Source organism: Sciurus vulgaris, assembly GCF_902686455.1.
Source record: "Sciurus vulgaris genome assembly, chromosome: 5".
NCBI classification, from domain to species: domain Eukaryota; kingdom Metazoa; phylum Chordata; class Mammalia; order Rodentia; family Sciuridae; genus Sciurus; species Sciurus vulgaris.
In genome coordinates this window covers 143631065-143647405 of record NC_136465.1, presented here as the reverse complement: position 1 = coordinate 143647405, position 16341 = coordinate 143631065, and the positions used below count along the sequence as shown (strand labels likewise).

General features: G+C 36.6%; 1 protein-coding gene across 2 annotated transcripts in view; it reads right to left on the bottom strand.

Annotated features, from left to right (window-relative positions):
* The window catches only part of METTL25 (methyltransferase like 25), a gene marked incomplete at its 5' end in the record, with an annotated part of 198840 nt that overhangs the window by 57874 nt on the left and 124625 nt on the right, over positions 1-16341 (bottom strand). The window contains one exon of one of the 2 annotated variants that reach the window (XM_079143063.1): positions 3963-4042. The exons of the other annotated variant lie outside the window; for it this stretch is intronic. Within the exon in view, the coding sequence (XP_078999189.1) occupies positions 3963-4042 (80 nt within the window). The remainder of the gene's footprint in view (positions 1-3962; positions 4043-16341) is intronic. 2 annotated transcript variants of the gene reach the window in all.

Below are 16341 nucleotides of genomic sequence, written 5' to 3'. Positions count from 1 at the left end.
CATTCCTTTAAAGAATCAAAAGCTCCAAGAGATTGCCTACTAATTTTGGCAGGGGGAAGACTTAACTGGGTCTTTCTCCTAAATGTGCTGTAGCACTAATGTTAATTTCTAAATGGGTAGGAAAAAGAACAAAAGTGTGTTGAATGGTAGATAATAACCAAAGTCTAGGTTTTCCATGTTTAATAAAGCGTTAAACCTGATTTTTAGACTCAACTTTCAATGAAAACTCCTCAACCAGCAAAAATAAATTTTTTTATAATAGGCCAAATCTCTTTTAGAAATGTTAAAATTGCTGAATTACAAGGATTCTTCAGTCTCTGCTTGTAGACAATTTATTACTAGATATTTAATATAATGCCAGTAAAAAAAAAAAGGAATCTTAGTAGTTTAATGGAGTTTATAGTTTGATTTTACCTATAAGAAATGAATCTCAGTCTTAAAAGAGCTTTCTTACACTCAAAATGAAAAAAGATGGAAAATCGGAATTTCTGTGAACTCGAAGTTTCTCATACACAGTTCAAAGGTGGATAAAAATCCTAGTTACAGCAAGTCCTTGAAAATAAAGAAAAAAAAGTAACTTAATCCAAGGAATTTACTAAATGATTATAAAATACCATTCTCTAGTAAATGTAAACATTCATTAAAAGATCAAGTTATTCTGTCCTAAAATTACAGGTGTTTGCTTTTTAGTTAGACTTTGGAAGTTTCTGAATTGGAGTGTAATGGTTGGTTAGCTCATACTAAAAATTGAATTAGGTTTGTGCTTTCCAATTGGAGGTCTACAGACTAGCTTGGGTTTGCCACTGTATTTTCATTGGTCCACAGTAAAATTAGAACACCAAGATAAATATATTTTTTCATGAAGGTAGGTACATTAAATCTGAAGACCTGTGCTTTATTTAGTAAATATTTGTACTGTTAATCATCTTTTTAATGAAAATAGAATAAGATTAAAATTGATAAAAATATCAGAATTCAACTGATCTTATCCAGCAAAAGAAAAACTTCTCCTAAAAAGTTTCCTTTCTGTGCACTTTTGAAATATTGCTTATTTTTAAAATCCCAAAGGCTGTAGTCACTTCCCTATCAGTCCTTCACTTTCTTAATTCTTTCAAAATGAACATCTTGCCCTAATATCTCAGGGCTGAAACTTCTGATCCGAGCTTCCTCAGGTGAGGGTTGGCATAGTACTTACAAAATTCTCCATTTACTAGTAAGAACATTGTCAAAGTAACATGTGACTTTTAATTCCAAATTAGTTATAGAATGTTTGCATTTTTTTGTGGAAAGGATATTTTTCTTACAATTTTTGAGAAACGCTTGTGAAATCCACATGTATATCAGTGGGATTTACCTTTCAGGATTGGGAAGATATGTTTTGCCAGTCATAACTGGACTCTAATCCCCATAGATTCAAGTTTAATTCAAAAACACTCTCTCCAGAGCTGCTAAATTTGGCAACTAACATTCTCCCCTCCATATGTGATCCTTAGGGGATTCCACATACATTGTCCATAATGGTTTCTACTTAGGATGTCTGGAAAAGTAGATATTATGGTCGCAGAAGGGTCATTAAAGGGAATTTGAAAAGAGATCCATTAAGTTGAAATATTCAATTGCAAGAGTCTTCAGGTTGGATGGACTGTGCTAATTGATATTCAAGAAATAATTCCCTTGACCCAATGCTCATGTCCTGGCCTCTAACTGCTCATACTTGCATTGCTTACCAACCTGGTTGGGTATTCTCCCTGGAGAGAGCATGCATAAAAAGTACAGCAGATACATAATGAATTGTCCCTAAATGTGGACTTCATTTCCATTCCATTCTGTTGTTCAGAGCCTCCACTGTTTCGAATAGCCATCTTTTTTTCATTAATCACATCAGCTCTGTTTTTGTTTTGTCTTGGAAAAGAGAAAAGTTTCCATGATCTCTTTTCTAGACTGTGGACTGAAGCAGTTACGTTTCACAAACATGTAGTATCTTAATATCTTGTCAGTTTTTGAGTAGATTTAAAATTACTATTCTGCATCGTTATGCTAGCTTGCCCTGAAGTTGTGTGTGTGTGTGTGCTTCTTTTGCTGCTCCTCCTCTGTGGCTTTCCTCTTCCCTCCCCACCTGGCTCTCATTTTCAAGCATAATAGTTCTCAAGAGCAACAAGTTTCCCAAAGGTTTCCCAACTTGGCTCTGTCTCAGCAATGCAACATTATTTTTGTGGTTTTTTCTTCTAAGTTTGCCTTCCTTATGTTTAAATGATTTTCAGGAAATCGTCTCTCCTCTGCAGTACGTGCAAACTGCTCTCTGTGGGTAGCATCTCTGAGGTCCTTGTCAGGTGGTACTCAGCTAAGGATGAACTTGCAGTTTTACCCACTACAGCTGCCTTCTATGGGAGGATGATCTTAGGAATAGAATAGTCATAAGGATTCCTTGAAACAGGACAGTAGAATGAGCTTTAGAAGTTCTTACCTATCCATTGTCTTTTTTGAATTGCACAAGGATCCTGCAGGACAAATAGGATTGTTATTGTTCTTCCCATTTTAGAGATGAAAAAAATATTGCACTAAGGGGTATGTGATTGGTCCCCCAAACTCTTGAGTACTAGCAAATGGCAGTTTTTCTTGGGCTTCCCTTTCTTCATCTGTAAAATGGGAAAAATATTGTCCTGATGTTGTTATAGGAAAAGAGTGAAAGAATTTGGATAAAGCACTTAGAACAGTGCAGGGCAATAATTAGCAAATGTTAATTATTATCCATTGTCCTATAACTGTAACTGAAAAATTGGCAGAATAACAGACAAATGGAGCTTCTATTTTTCTGCACACACAAGGATATAACCATATACAAAGGAAAGCTTTAAGTAGCCATTTATTAAAATATTGTGTTTAGAATTCTATACTTGGTTCCAGCTGCATAGTAGCAAAATCTTTCCCATTCTCACCAGCGTCCCAGGACAATTACAGATATATAGATTGATTCTTCCCTACAATGAAATAGGCTAATCCTAACAACATATTATACAGTGTGGAGAACAGAGTCTGGGTTCATGTCAAGTCTCACAATTTCAGCTGTATGACTATGGGTTGGGCAAATTGTTTAATCTCTCAATGCCTCAATGTCCCTGAGTGTAAAATGTGGCTATTAAGAGCTATTATATAGATGTCTTGAGGGAACTAAATGAGTATAATAGAGGTGCTTAATTAGATTTTTTTTTTTTTTTTTTTTTTTTTTTTTGCTCTGGGGATTACACCCAGCGTCACATAACCACTGAGCCATATTCCCAACCCTTTTAAAATTTTTTTAAAAAATTTTGAGTTAGGGTCTTGCATTGCGGCTGAGGCCAACTTTTAACTTGGATCCTCCTGCCTCAGCCTCCCAAGCTGCTGGGATTACAGTTGTGTGCCACTACACCTGGTCTAAATGGAATTTTTGACCAAGGCATCAATGTATAATAGATGTTAGAAATAAGACACATAAAATCCAAATTATGAAGAGAATAGTTCCTTGTCCTTGTGCAAATTTATGAAGAAAATAATCTCTTGTCCTTACTTGGGGGTGCTTTACCTAGTGCATGGTTATGAACAACCTTAAGAGCCAGAGCATTTGGGGAGGATTTGTCAGGAGACTTAGGTGAGAGCTAGTCTTACCTCCCTTTGGTTGGGGGAATACAGAAGTGCTACCTCTCTGAGCTGGTCAGGTGAGAGTCCACTCAGAGACTATGATAGGCATCCCTGAGCCTGCCTGGTTGTGGCCTAAGAAAATAAAAGCAGCTGACCACAGAGCTGAGAGGTGTTCTTGGGAAGTAACTGTCACCGTCCTGTCCAATGACAGGTTAAAGTTCCCTGAACCCAGGACCAGACATGGAAGCTGATTGTGTTACCAACTTGGGGTTGTTTTTAAAGGGATTCTACTCACATACACAGTCTTCCAGAGAAAAGGAATGGAAGATACAAGCATCTATACTCACCAGGAAGGCTGGCAACGTGATTCAGTGGTAGAGTGCTTGCCCAGCACGTGTGAGGCCTCTGGTTCAATCTTCAGCACTGCCTTAAAAAAGGAAAGTATGCTAGTTGAGTCAGGAAGTGAGGAGTGGATAACAGAGGCCAGCTGAGGCCTGGCCCATTACAAAGCAGTTGCTGAGGTACTACCCATAAAAATAGGGGAGGAGGGTTCCAGAAGGGAATTTCTGGCAATCAAAGGGTTCCCCAGAGATAAGTCAGTGTCAAACAACTGCCCCACTCCTGCACTCTCTTTCTTATAGAACACCCTGGCATCTTACAAAATTGCCTGTGGGGGGAAATCTTTTCCTCTCTTCATGAGCCTTCTCTGCTCTCGCCCAGTGCAAGCAGCCAACCAAAGACAGGTTCTGGCCAATGGGAATGAGGAGGCAGGAGTGTTTTTTGCTTTAAATCAGGCATGGAGTTTTGATTGTAAAACAATAACGGATGTTTTAAATTATGTTAGATTGCGTATGCAATTTAAAGCAACTGTAGGACTACTATCTCAGGTATCCAGTAAAGGCATAGGCTGGCCCAAGATTTCATCCAAAAAAAAGTAAATGAATAGCCCCGCTGAGCCCTACTAAAGGGAAAGGAGACCAAAACAAAACAAAACAAACAAACAAAAAAAATGGTTATTTTGTAATAATTTTGTATAATGTATGTTATTCTGTGACATGCATATTAGGTTTGTGGTCAACTCCCACCCCTCAAGTTTCTTTCATAGGAAATACCCCCTCAAGCCAGGTCTTCCTCATCCTGTTCTCATAAAGAATGGGATATAGTTTTAAAATAATCTGTTTCTCTCTCTTGTCCCTTGGTCCTACTCAGTGGGACTATTCCTTTCCCTGTATCTTATACTGTTTGGAAAATCATTGTTTACACCTTGAATACCCTGTGTTTTCAAAGCTATTGGTATTCTTTCTTTGCTCTGTAGGCCTATTTTCATAAATAAGATCTAAAAATTTAAAATGCAAGCGAATATTAACAAAATTTAAGATGTTTAAAATCTCTCACCCAGTAGAGAATAATTAGAAAGCCAGCAAGTTTCTTCTTGATTACTTCCAGCAGTAACTCACTACCTTATTAGGCTAGTAGAATCCTACAGATGTCAGAGTTCTTTCTTAAAGTAAAACCAAATCCATATTCATAGAATTTCTATCCATTTACTCATGTTCTATCTCCTAGAGGAATACAGTTCATGTTTAGTTGGAATTCTATGGTTTTAGGCGTTTCCCCTCTTCCACATAATATTAGAAGACAGTTATGTCTTCCTTTAGTTGAACACCAGGCCCAGATGTAACCTAAGAGCAGAGCTCATTTAGCTGTCATATAACATGCATGTTAGTATTGTGGTCAACTCAAATCCCTCAAGTAATTTTCATAGGAAATACCCCCACAAGTCAGCTCTTCCCCATCCTGTACTTGTACAGTTGGTTATGAAAAAAGTTAATTCTAACCTAGTGTTCAGGATTTTGAAAATATTTGGAATCTCTCTTCAAATTCAGCCAAACTGTTTTTTTTTTTTTAGAATATTTTTAATCCCTACTTCAGTTTTACCCTTTGATAGTTTGTATTTTAAAAGAATCTTCACTTCAGTCATTGATAAAAGAATTGAATAGGAAAAAAATGTCCTCAGAAATGTAGATGCTGGTGGATGTCGAGGGGGTCGTGTGCCACAACATACGTCCCAAAGTGGAATTACTGACTGATAAGTTATAAACATACTTATTGGTATTAGATATTGGTAAATTGAACATTTTTGAGATGAGTTAATTAGAGTCTGGCAAGAGTCGACTTACCTTGCATGAGGGACTTACCATCCTGGAAATCATTGGTTTATACTGAATATACCTAAGACCAGCCATAGAATGCTTGTGACTGGGGATCCTCATTTCCATGGTGGCAGCAGTGGTTTCATCATTAGACCGGCTTCACATTTGATTTTGACTGCTCTGACCTTGTTTCTGCCCATATTCTAAGCCTGAATTTTTAAAATTTTATGGTGCTTCTATGAGCTAACTTTTCTTATTTTAATAAACTCCATTTCTAAAGAATAAAGCCAAAATTATTTTCTGTTGCTCACAGAGAATATTGCAACTATTTTCTCATTGTTATGTAACCTCCCATTTCTATTTCTTCCCTCAACAGTTTCAGAGCAAGACTACCAGCTGAGAACTGCTGGCCCAAAGAGGTTCACTTTGTTGCCTTTTCGTTGAATGTCTATGCTGCTTCTCTAGCTAGAAAATTTGGCAGTTTTGAAGGACAGGCCTTCGGAACTTTTCTGGACTCAATATTTTCTTTCTTTCTCTTCTTTCTTCTGCTTATTTTGGTTGAGTTTTATTTCCATGTTTATTTCTCACATAAGCAATAAACCAGAACTATAGAAATAAGATATCAATGAACATTCTAAAATTAGCACATGTAGCGGAGATCAATGCTTGGAGGGGAGAAAGTTGCGTGTAAAATATACTGTAGATCTTTTCTTGTTGGAAGTATTTTAGTCAGTTTTTTCACTGCCATGACCAAAAGACTTGATAAGAACAACATAGAGGAAGAAAAGTATATTTTGGGCCTCAAGAGTTTTAGGGCCTCTGTCCATGGATGACTGACTCTGTTGCTTTGGGCCTGAGTTGAGGCAGAACATCATGGCAGAGAGGTGTGGAGGAGGAAAGCAGCTCAGGATGTGTAACAAGGAAGCAGAGTGAGAGAGCGCGAGCGAGAGAGAGCGCTTTCCTCACCATGGACAAAATATAAATCCCAAAAGCATACCCCTAATGATGTGCCTCCTCCAGTCACACCCTACCTGCCTATAGTCACTGCCCTGTTAATCTCTATCAGGGGTTAAAGACTGTCATAGCCCAATCATTTTACCTCTAAACTTTCTGTGTTGTCTCACATATGAGCTTTTGGGGGACACCTCATATCTAAACCATAACAAAGTGCTTCTTCTTAGCACCAAGAGCTGTCCATGTTTACATCATAATTCACGAAAGTGAATCCATAAGAATCCTTGGTATGTTTGTTGTCCTGTTGGTCTTGAGCACTATTCTGGCTCTTCTGGTTTGCTTTGCATATTTATACTAGAATCCATTCATTATAGATCTTAAATTTTGTTGCTTAAAGGCTAACATTATTCCTTTTACTCATTACTTTTCATTTGAAGGAATCACAGGTGGATCTTAGTAGGAGTATTTTATACCAATATAAAAATTTTAAAAATGATGGAACTGGAAATCTCTTGCCCAATAACTTATATCAGCATATATCAAACTCAAAGAAAAAATAGGTAAGACAAGAGTTCTTGGTCCCTGTGTCCTAAAATGAGTTCTAGGGAAATCATCAAATTAGTATTTTTGACGGAAGCTTCTGGTATTTGCAGAGTTTTTACAAACTCCCAAATTATTTCAGCATGCAGGTTTGTTGGATGAGTAATGGCCTGGTATAAAGTTCACTGAGGTAGACCTGGTTTTGTCTGCCTGATGTCCCTTCACTTCTATTTTGATGCAGCCATTCTGATTTATGGAACATCTCACCCAATTTTTAAATCCTAAAATTCCCCAGGGATTGATCTGAGGCTGGAGGTCGTAGGAGTAGATAAACAGACCTACCCAGGCTTAGCCAACTATTGTAATCATTGCACTGGTCTGGTTCAGGTGTAGGTACCTGACGCAAGCTAGGCCAGTAGAGCTCAATTGCAACCCTTTGTTAGAACTGTGGGGAAAGAGACGCATTTTTCTCCCTGAGATTTCATGAGGACCATACGCGAAGAGCACCGCTAGCCTAGAGGGAAGCACAGACAGAACTAAGCTAATAATATCAATTCAGAGGAAAGCACAAACATACAAGGGTTGGTAAAAGATGTGTGCGTGTGTGTGTGCGCGCGTGTGGAGAGAGAGAGAGGAACAAAATCAACAGAATATATATCTACATATAGATGTATATATATATATATTCACTTATGCATATATACATATATATAGATACATATCTGATTTTAAAATGGAGAGATTTATTAGATTTGCTTATAGGATCACAAGCTGGATAGTACCACAAGGGACTACAGACTAAAAAGCTGCTCAGTCCAAGGAGTTGAAGCTTTGAAAAATGAAGGACCAGCTCCAGTCCAGATTGAAGGCCTGGAAACTCCCTTAAGAGTCACTGGTCAGAGTGAAGGAGCTGGAGTCCAATGTCCTCAGGCAATGGCAGCAATTGAAACACTGGCCCAAGAAAAATAGCTCCTATGCCATCCTGCATTGGCTTCCTCCTTCTTCAACCATTTTGTTGCATCAAGGCCCCCAACCTATTGGATTGTGCCACCGACATTTAGAGAGGGCATCCCCCTTAGTTTGGTGTCCCACATGCCTTTAGGATGGAAAAGGCCCTCTGGTGGTTGGTTCAAAGCAAGATTTCTGATAGCAGGCTGCATGGGGTTGAATTCCAGTTCTGCCATTTGCTTCACCTCCTTCCTTTGAAATGAACTCACCTATTGTAAGATATGGAAAATGACAAACCCCGAAATAGTGGCCCAGGAAGAGGGAGTGAGGAAGAAGGCAACACACTGATAACATTGATCCTTTCCCAATATATTCTTTCCCAGTGACATGACAATCCCTAGAAAGGAAGAAAATATCATCTAGTGACACCGTGATTGCTATGGAGGAGATGTCAAGCCTAGAATGGCAGTCTCTGGAGGAAGCCAAAGCATTGATCCTTCCCCAAAGGAATCCCTTCCCAGTGACAGTACAGAAGTGAAAGAGAGAAGCACTCAACGTTGACCCCAGACCCTCCATTCTTCTCTAAGTAAAAATATTGCCCAGTAAAAATAAATTTCCAATTCTCACAAACCTGTTTCCTGAGTGCCCAAACTGGCATACTCTGTCAATAATTAAGTCACTTCTCAGTGCAACATATATATAGCACAGACACCCCTTCAGACAGTGGCTCGTCTTCCATCAGGAAAGTGGGTCCACCAGAGGTATGACTCCACTGCTGAATAAAGGTTGTGCTGATCTGTGAAGTTTGCACCTGGCTGGGTTATTTTGTGCTAACACCTACAAAGTGGTATGTACAAAAGTTTTGACCTCTGGAATTATGAAGATTCAAGGCATTAATATTTATCAAGTATCTAGAATAGCTCCTGATATTGTGCTGTTGTAATGCTTGTTAAATTCACATGCAGGCCTGAGTTAAATCATGCTTGTGAATTTATGAGTATGTGACTGCAGGTTACCTAACTTTTCCAAGCTTATTTTTTTCTAATGAATAAAAAGAGGATAAACTGTTTCCTTTGGGCCGTATCACATATAAATTTACTAGCACACACAGGTTCTGACACAGTAGACTCAATAAATGGTGGGTGAACAAAGGGGTAAATTGCAATTAGAGAATGTAGTTCCCCTTTTCATCTGGAGTATCACTTTGATACTTTGATCTTGAGTAGATTTAATTTGGACCACTTCATTGATGTATTAGATCTATTCATTTTTCTTTATTTTCTTAAGAGAGCATGTTTTCTAATGCTCAAATATAATTGCATGGATATGACAGGTATATCCAAGTGGGTGAGGCAGAGTAACTTAGAGAAGCATTTGGTAATGATGCCCTCCACAATTCCTACAAATTCTGTTGCTGAAAAAAAAAAATACTAAGGCAAAGTGGAAGTTTAACAAGAGTGCATGATCACAATTATTTAAATGGATTACTTTTCCAAGTAATGTTCAGTAATGGAACAAACTCTGTATTAAAATTATACTCTCCATGTTGAAAATAAAAGACAGAAAAACATAATGAATTGCCTCTTTCTGGCTTTTTTAGACAAAGCTGGGGGCTTACTCAAAGTCAGGGTTCTACCTGACTTTAGATGAGATTTACATAAATGTAATTCCACTTCAAAGATTCTCTTGAACTGCTGACTTGAGTTAGGAAAGAAAGATGATGATTCTGTGGTTTTGCAGCCAGATTCATATTATAAATTAAACCTTTCCACTTTGCCTGGGTCTGTGAGTCTCAGAAGCAGACTTCTCTTTCCTATCAGGAAAATGGATTCTTGTCCCAAATATACAAGGAAGGCTATTTGAGGATTTTTTTTTTCAAATTTACATTAAAATGTGTTTCTGTTTTAAACTTATTCCTGTAAGATTCAAATAATAAAGATAGGTTTAAAGAAAAAATTAATCTTTTTTCTTCTATTTTCAGTCTTGTCTGAGGCAACCAATATTGCCAATGAGTTTCCTCTTACCTGTTGTGCATGCTCTTTATTCTCCATTTTTCTTTGGTTATTGTTCTGTTGTTCTTGGTATGCGATAGACATCCCTTTTCTAGGGTGATACCTACAGTGTGAACACATTCCTCACATGGAGGTATCATATTTTAAGCGAGGCACTGTATTTTAAGTAAGCATGTATCAGAATATATTCACCAGGACAGTTAGGTTGTTTTCATATTCTATTCTATTTTCTGGTCACCACAAAGAATGTGCCAATAAACATGCACATGTTCTTACTCTGACAAAAAGATGAAATGAGATTTCTTTAATATGCAGTTATTTGAGAGTAATTTTTAGGTGTTACCACATTCTTCAAACAAGAGAAAAATGACTTTTGCTGACAGGAAATTTTGATAATAACAACAAAAGAATGTAAAAAGCGAGTGTAAGTAATTTAGGTCAAAAGTGATCATGTTCACTTTTACAATGTGGTACTTATTATACTTAACCTTCATAAATCATCTCTAGATCTGTGAAGAGGGACACAAAATCTCTTTACTCATTTGAAGACCTAGTGTAGTTTCTCAGAGTTATGGTCCCTAGAGGTGCACTGTGGGGATCACGTGCATTTTCACAATACTGTTTTCATGGTCCCATCACCCAAGAGGTTTCCGTTCCAAGGGTTTGGAGTAGGGCCCAGGATGCTTCACTTTTCAGCAAACAACTCCCAGATGGAATTCCAGGGTGCAATCCTTCACCCATTTTTTTAGGGCTCAGAGATAAGGTGTGAAGATGGTAAAAAATCACTCAAGAAGTCTTTACATTTAAAAATGATTGATTGAAAAGAATCAAAAGAAGAATAACATTTCATGATATTACATGCCATTCATGTGTCCATGTCCACAGTAAAAGTGTTAACTGGCACTGAGTCACGCTGGTTCATTCCATACCATCTGTGGCTGCTTTTGTGCTGCAACAGCAGAGCTAAGATAGTTGACACGGATCATGCGGCCACAAAGCCAAAATGTTTACAACCTGGCTCTTAACAGAAAACGTTTGCCAACTCCTGGGCTAGGGCTCTCTAAGGTCCAGGTGCTAAATTTCTGAATGTATTTGAATATATTTTATTCACAGTAGCTATTTACCTCTTTGGATATATGCAAACACACTGCCAGATCGTAGGGCGGGGACAGACCTATGGAGGTGTAAATTGTGGGTGAATCTCAGATACCATTGAGACAAGTTTCTTCACCAGTTACTTGAAAATTAAAAGGAAACACCAGCAATATAAGTGATTTACAAGCAAAACCAGAAAATAAATGATTGCAATAGCTAACACAGGGCTCATTTTACATACCAGCCACTATTTTCAGTGCTCCCTGCAAATATATTCATGTAATCCTGATGACTAACCTATGATGTAACTACTATCTTTATCTTATTTTGATGGTTAAGGAAACTGAGACATAGAGAAGTTAAGCAACTTTCCAAGGTCACATAATTTTAAGTAGCACAGAGGAAATCTGAACCAAGGTAGATTAGCTGTAGATTCTCTGCTTAAAACCATGAAACTTGCCATGGGCAATAAGGTAAAAGAAACTTAAGAGGGGGTAAATCCCACTGCTTAACCTCAGTTCTAATTGAGAACCAGAGGAAAAGGACTCTCCTCTTGATGAACATTATGTCACCATATTACACGTGGTAACAAGGTCAGGAATCTTCAGGTACTGACAAAAAAATCAGCGAGTGAAGAACATGTCCACTCAAGCCACAGGTCCTTGCCCTACTTTGTCAGCACCTTGGACAAAAGCTTCTTTATCATAAAAAATAGCTGTATAAGTAGTGATGGTAGTGGTAGTTACCGGGTACCATTGGATGTGGTGGGGCTGTGCAGCTGGGAAGGGCATACCCAATGGAAAAAGGACCTGCTATTCATCTCTTCTTTGTTAGCAACATCTAAAAATGAGGACAATTTAGATTTTGATAGTGTAATTTCTAACAATTTATTTAAATATTGTAAAAAAACCCACTCACTGTCTGGGTCAAATAATATGAGATTATAGACAATGTGATCAGTGCTTTAGCAGCTGCTTCTTTAGGCTATGTCATGTTAATTCTGAGCCTTACCATGTGGCCCTCTCGGTCCAGACCTTTAATCAGGATCATGGTGACCCCCTTCAACTGGTGCCAAGCTTTGCAGTAATTTTTGCTTGATGAGAGTTATGAAGTTCCTTTCAAAAGTTGAAGTCCTACCTGGAAGATGACCCCTTATGTTTGTTATAAGAAATGTCTGCTTCGTGGTGGAGAAGATAATCTTTACCAGAACAGACAGCACTGGTAAGTGCTTTTCCTTAACTAAAGATTGTATCTTCATAGCTTTTCCAGGAACATCTTGGCATTTTTAATGGAACCATAATCTACTCCCTTACTTAATCTTTAATCATATAATGCATATTTCATGTAATGGCTCATACACATTCACTAATGGCCCCAAAATAAAATACCCCTTTTTAAAATCCGAAAGTGTTTCAGAGAAGAGTACACAGCAAGGAAAAGAACAAAACAGAAAAATGCCAGTTGTTTATTTGGAGTGTGAAAAATGTTTAGAGTACTGTCATTTTGAGTGATAAATCACAATAATGAAATAATTAAAAAACACTTGTAATTCTGACAATCTGAAAAAGTATTTAAATTGTTCATACATTTTACTTAAAGTCTACCTAAAGAAATGTCAGATCCCATAGGAAACAATTTTTTATAAAACAATATTTTAAGATATTTTCCATGAGCATCTATTCAGAAAAATAGTTCCTTAAGTGGAATTTCAAAATCAATCAAAATTTATTGCTCAAATTTGACATTTATGTGTTCTGGTTGGAGTTCATGGACTCTGCACAAAGTAAGCATTATTTTGAATATTTTCTGTGACTTTAATATATAGTGTCATAAATAAAGAACAAGTTGTCTTTACAGGTCTGCCTAGGAGTTTAGAGTGTGAAAACATGGCACTTTGGCACTCAAAAGCAATTCTCAAATGAACACTTGCAATAAATGCTCATGTAGAAGTAAAAACAGAACACTGAATTAAGAAATATGGAACTTTACAAAACATCAATTTAAAAAATATTGCAAAACACTAAATACAACATAGTGTCCTGGATTAGATCCTGATATAGAAAAAAACACAGCAAAACAAAACCACAAAAGCCAAAATATAAGTGGAAAACTATTTAAACCCATATAGTCTGCAGTTAAGATAAGGGTCATATACTAATATTGATTTCTCAGTTTTGACAAAGGTGCCCTGGGAATGTAAGATGTAACATTGAAGAAACTGAGGTAAAGCAGAATATGGGAACTCAATTTATTGACTTTTTGTAAGTCTAAAATTATCCCCAAATTAAAAGTTTATTTTTAAAAATAAAAATAATATGTGTCCTTAAGAGTAGACTGAAAAAATTCACATGCCATGAAGTGCCATTTGCGTATATATGTGCAGGTGGTGTGTGTGTGTCTGATGGTTAGGTGCAGGAGTATGAACCCAGTTAACATACTTAGATCTTTTCCTCAATAATCCCCATGTTCAAAATTTAAAAGAACAGAAATAAGGGTGAGAAGTGAGTTCTCAAACATTACATTAATAAAAATGTATTAAAAGAGTTCAAAGTAAGAAGGTTTAAAAATTATAAAAATAAATAAACAAGAAAGATAAAATTTTGTGTGTGTGTGTGTGTGTGTTATTGGAGATTGAACCCAGGAATGCTCTATTACTGAGACATATACATCTCTAGCCCTTTTTATTTTGAGACTGGGTTTCAGATAGTAAGGGAATATCATGGGAAAAAATTTCAAGGAAAGGAAAACTACTTGAAATAAAAGGGCAATTTTTGCTTATTATTTTCCCTAGAGACTGAGGATTGATTTTGACCCAGGAAGACTCTGCTAGGAAAAGAGATCTCAGCAACTCTTCGTTTTCTCATGGGATTGGAGGAATCAATAGGAAACTTGTGGGGTGTCTCAGTGACAGAGATAATGGTGGAATATTTGAAATGCATTGAAATGTTTGGAAATTGCTCCCAAACCCATTCTGATATGGTAAAACCTCAAGAATCAGGATTACTAGTCCACTGAGGCAGTTTTCATACAAAAGCGAAGGTAGAGTAGGCCCCAAAGAGGTTAATTCTATTACTATCACCTCCTATGACCCCAGAAGCAGATGTTTCCCTTTTCCACCTCTGCACGAGTGCCCATTCCTATGTCAAAGGTCTCAAATGGAAACTGTCAGAAGAGTACCTCTGAGTCCAGCAGTGATGGTATTGAATAAGCCCCTGTCTGGGGACTGAGTAGACCCACGCAAAGAAGCAGCACGAGATGAGCTCTTCTGCAGAGTGACTACCAGGTGCTCAGGAGAAGTTCCATGTTTTACAAGGAATTACATTCCAGTTGACAATATCCCTTCTCACTGCACCCACTCAGGTGACATCAAGACCTTATTACTATTGAAGACCTTCAATTCTATGAATTAAATGAATGTAATTTTTTTCTCTCAATAAAGATAAACTGAGAAGATTTGCTTGAAATCATCTTTTAACTTATACATAATAAGCTGCATTAAAGAATAGCAGTACCAGCTCTAGGCTACAAATTGTGTTAAGATGATCAAAAGAAAAGCAGTATTGTGGATACCGCTTCAGAAAGGGAATCTATTTTCTTGATAGATTCAGTCCTTACTATTTTTTATTTGGTTCTAAACTCTAGTATTCTTGGCACTATTCCAACTTGTATTGTTTTAAGAAACCATGAAGGGAATGTCAAATTCTAATTCTTGTTACACTTAATTTGTCACCATAAAAAAGCAATATAAACCCTGAGTCAGCAGAAAGATTTGATAGGGGACCTGTTAATTTTAGTGAAACTAAAGAATTGAAACTCAATGTCATGACCTTGGGAAGTATTTCGTTCTCTTTATTTCATACTAATTTCGATGTATAATCAGCTGTATTTAACAATTTAGAGTTTATTTATTGCCAGAAAGTGGATAAGTGATACATAAGATAATCTCTAAACCATTGCAATTTGGGCTATTTGTGTCATTCAGGGCATTCTCAGTGTAGAATGACATCTTTTTTTCTCTCAACTCTCTTTCATATCCTAAGTAATCAAATATTCAGATTCATATGAAGTTTTTTGAAAACAACAATAAAAGGGAACAATTAAATGAGCTGTAAAGTGCAATAAAGACCTCATAAAATCAAATGTAATCTTGACAATGGCCAACATATAATGATCAGTATGGCCATACATTTTTATTTTGTTTTGTTTTGCTGATTATGCATATTGAGTTCTAATAAGTGAAGTCATGTATTCATAGAATAATCTGTCAAAGTTGGTGGTTTTTTCCTTTGTTCTTATTAGTTTATGCAGTAGAATGTATTTTGACATATTATACATATAAGGAGTATAACTTCCCATTCTTCTGATTGTACATGATGTGGAATTACATTGGTCATGTAATCCCACCCCCCCCTTCATTTCCCTTTGTGATTAATCCAAAGTACGTCTCATCTTCCCCACCCACCCTTACTGTGATTTAGCATTCACATATCAGAGATTCTTTTGTTTGCATCATAATATTTTGTTAATGAGGGTCTCCACTTGAATTTTGACATCAGTAGTTTATAGGAAATTAGGACCAACTAAGGGATAATCTGTGGCAAATTTTTCTGGTCATAAGAAAGCAGTTTATTTACTTTTATTCTTACAAAAGATTGTAGATAATGGAAAAAAGAAAAATTTAAATATCAACATGTTATTTTGCAAATGATTTCTATTATTAGATGTTCTACATTTTACACATGATACATGGTATGTAAGAATGTTGTATGGATATGAATATAAACCTATTCAGCAATATTATGTATATTTATTAAATTTTATGGTGCCTTTTTCACATAGGTCAGCTGTAAAGTTATAACAAATAGTAATTGACACATTAAAAAATGCTAGTTGTAGATGATTTTTAGAATTGAGTGAACATTTTGATTTGTTTAGGTTCCTTTGTTACTTCCTTTCATAACATCCTGTACATCTTCATTATATTTGTTCAATTATAATAAATGATTAATAGTGTAATTTTTAAT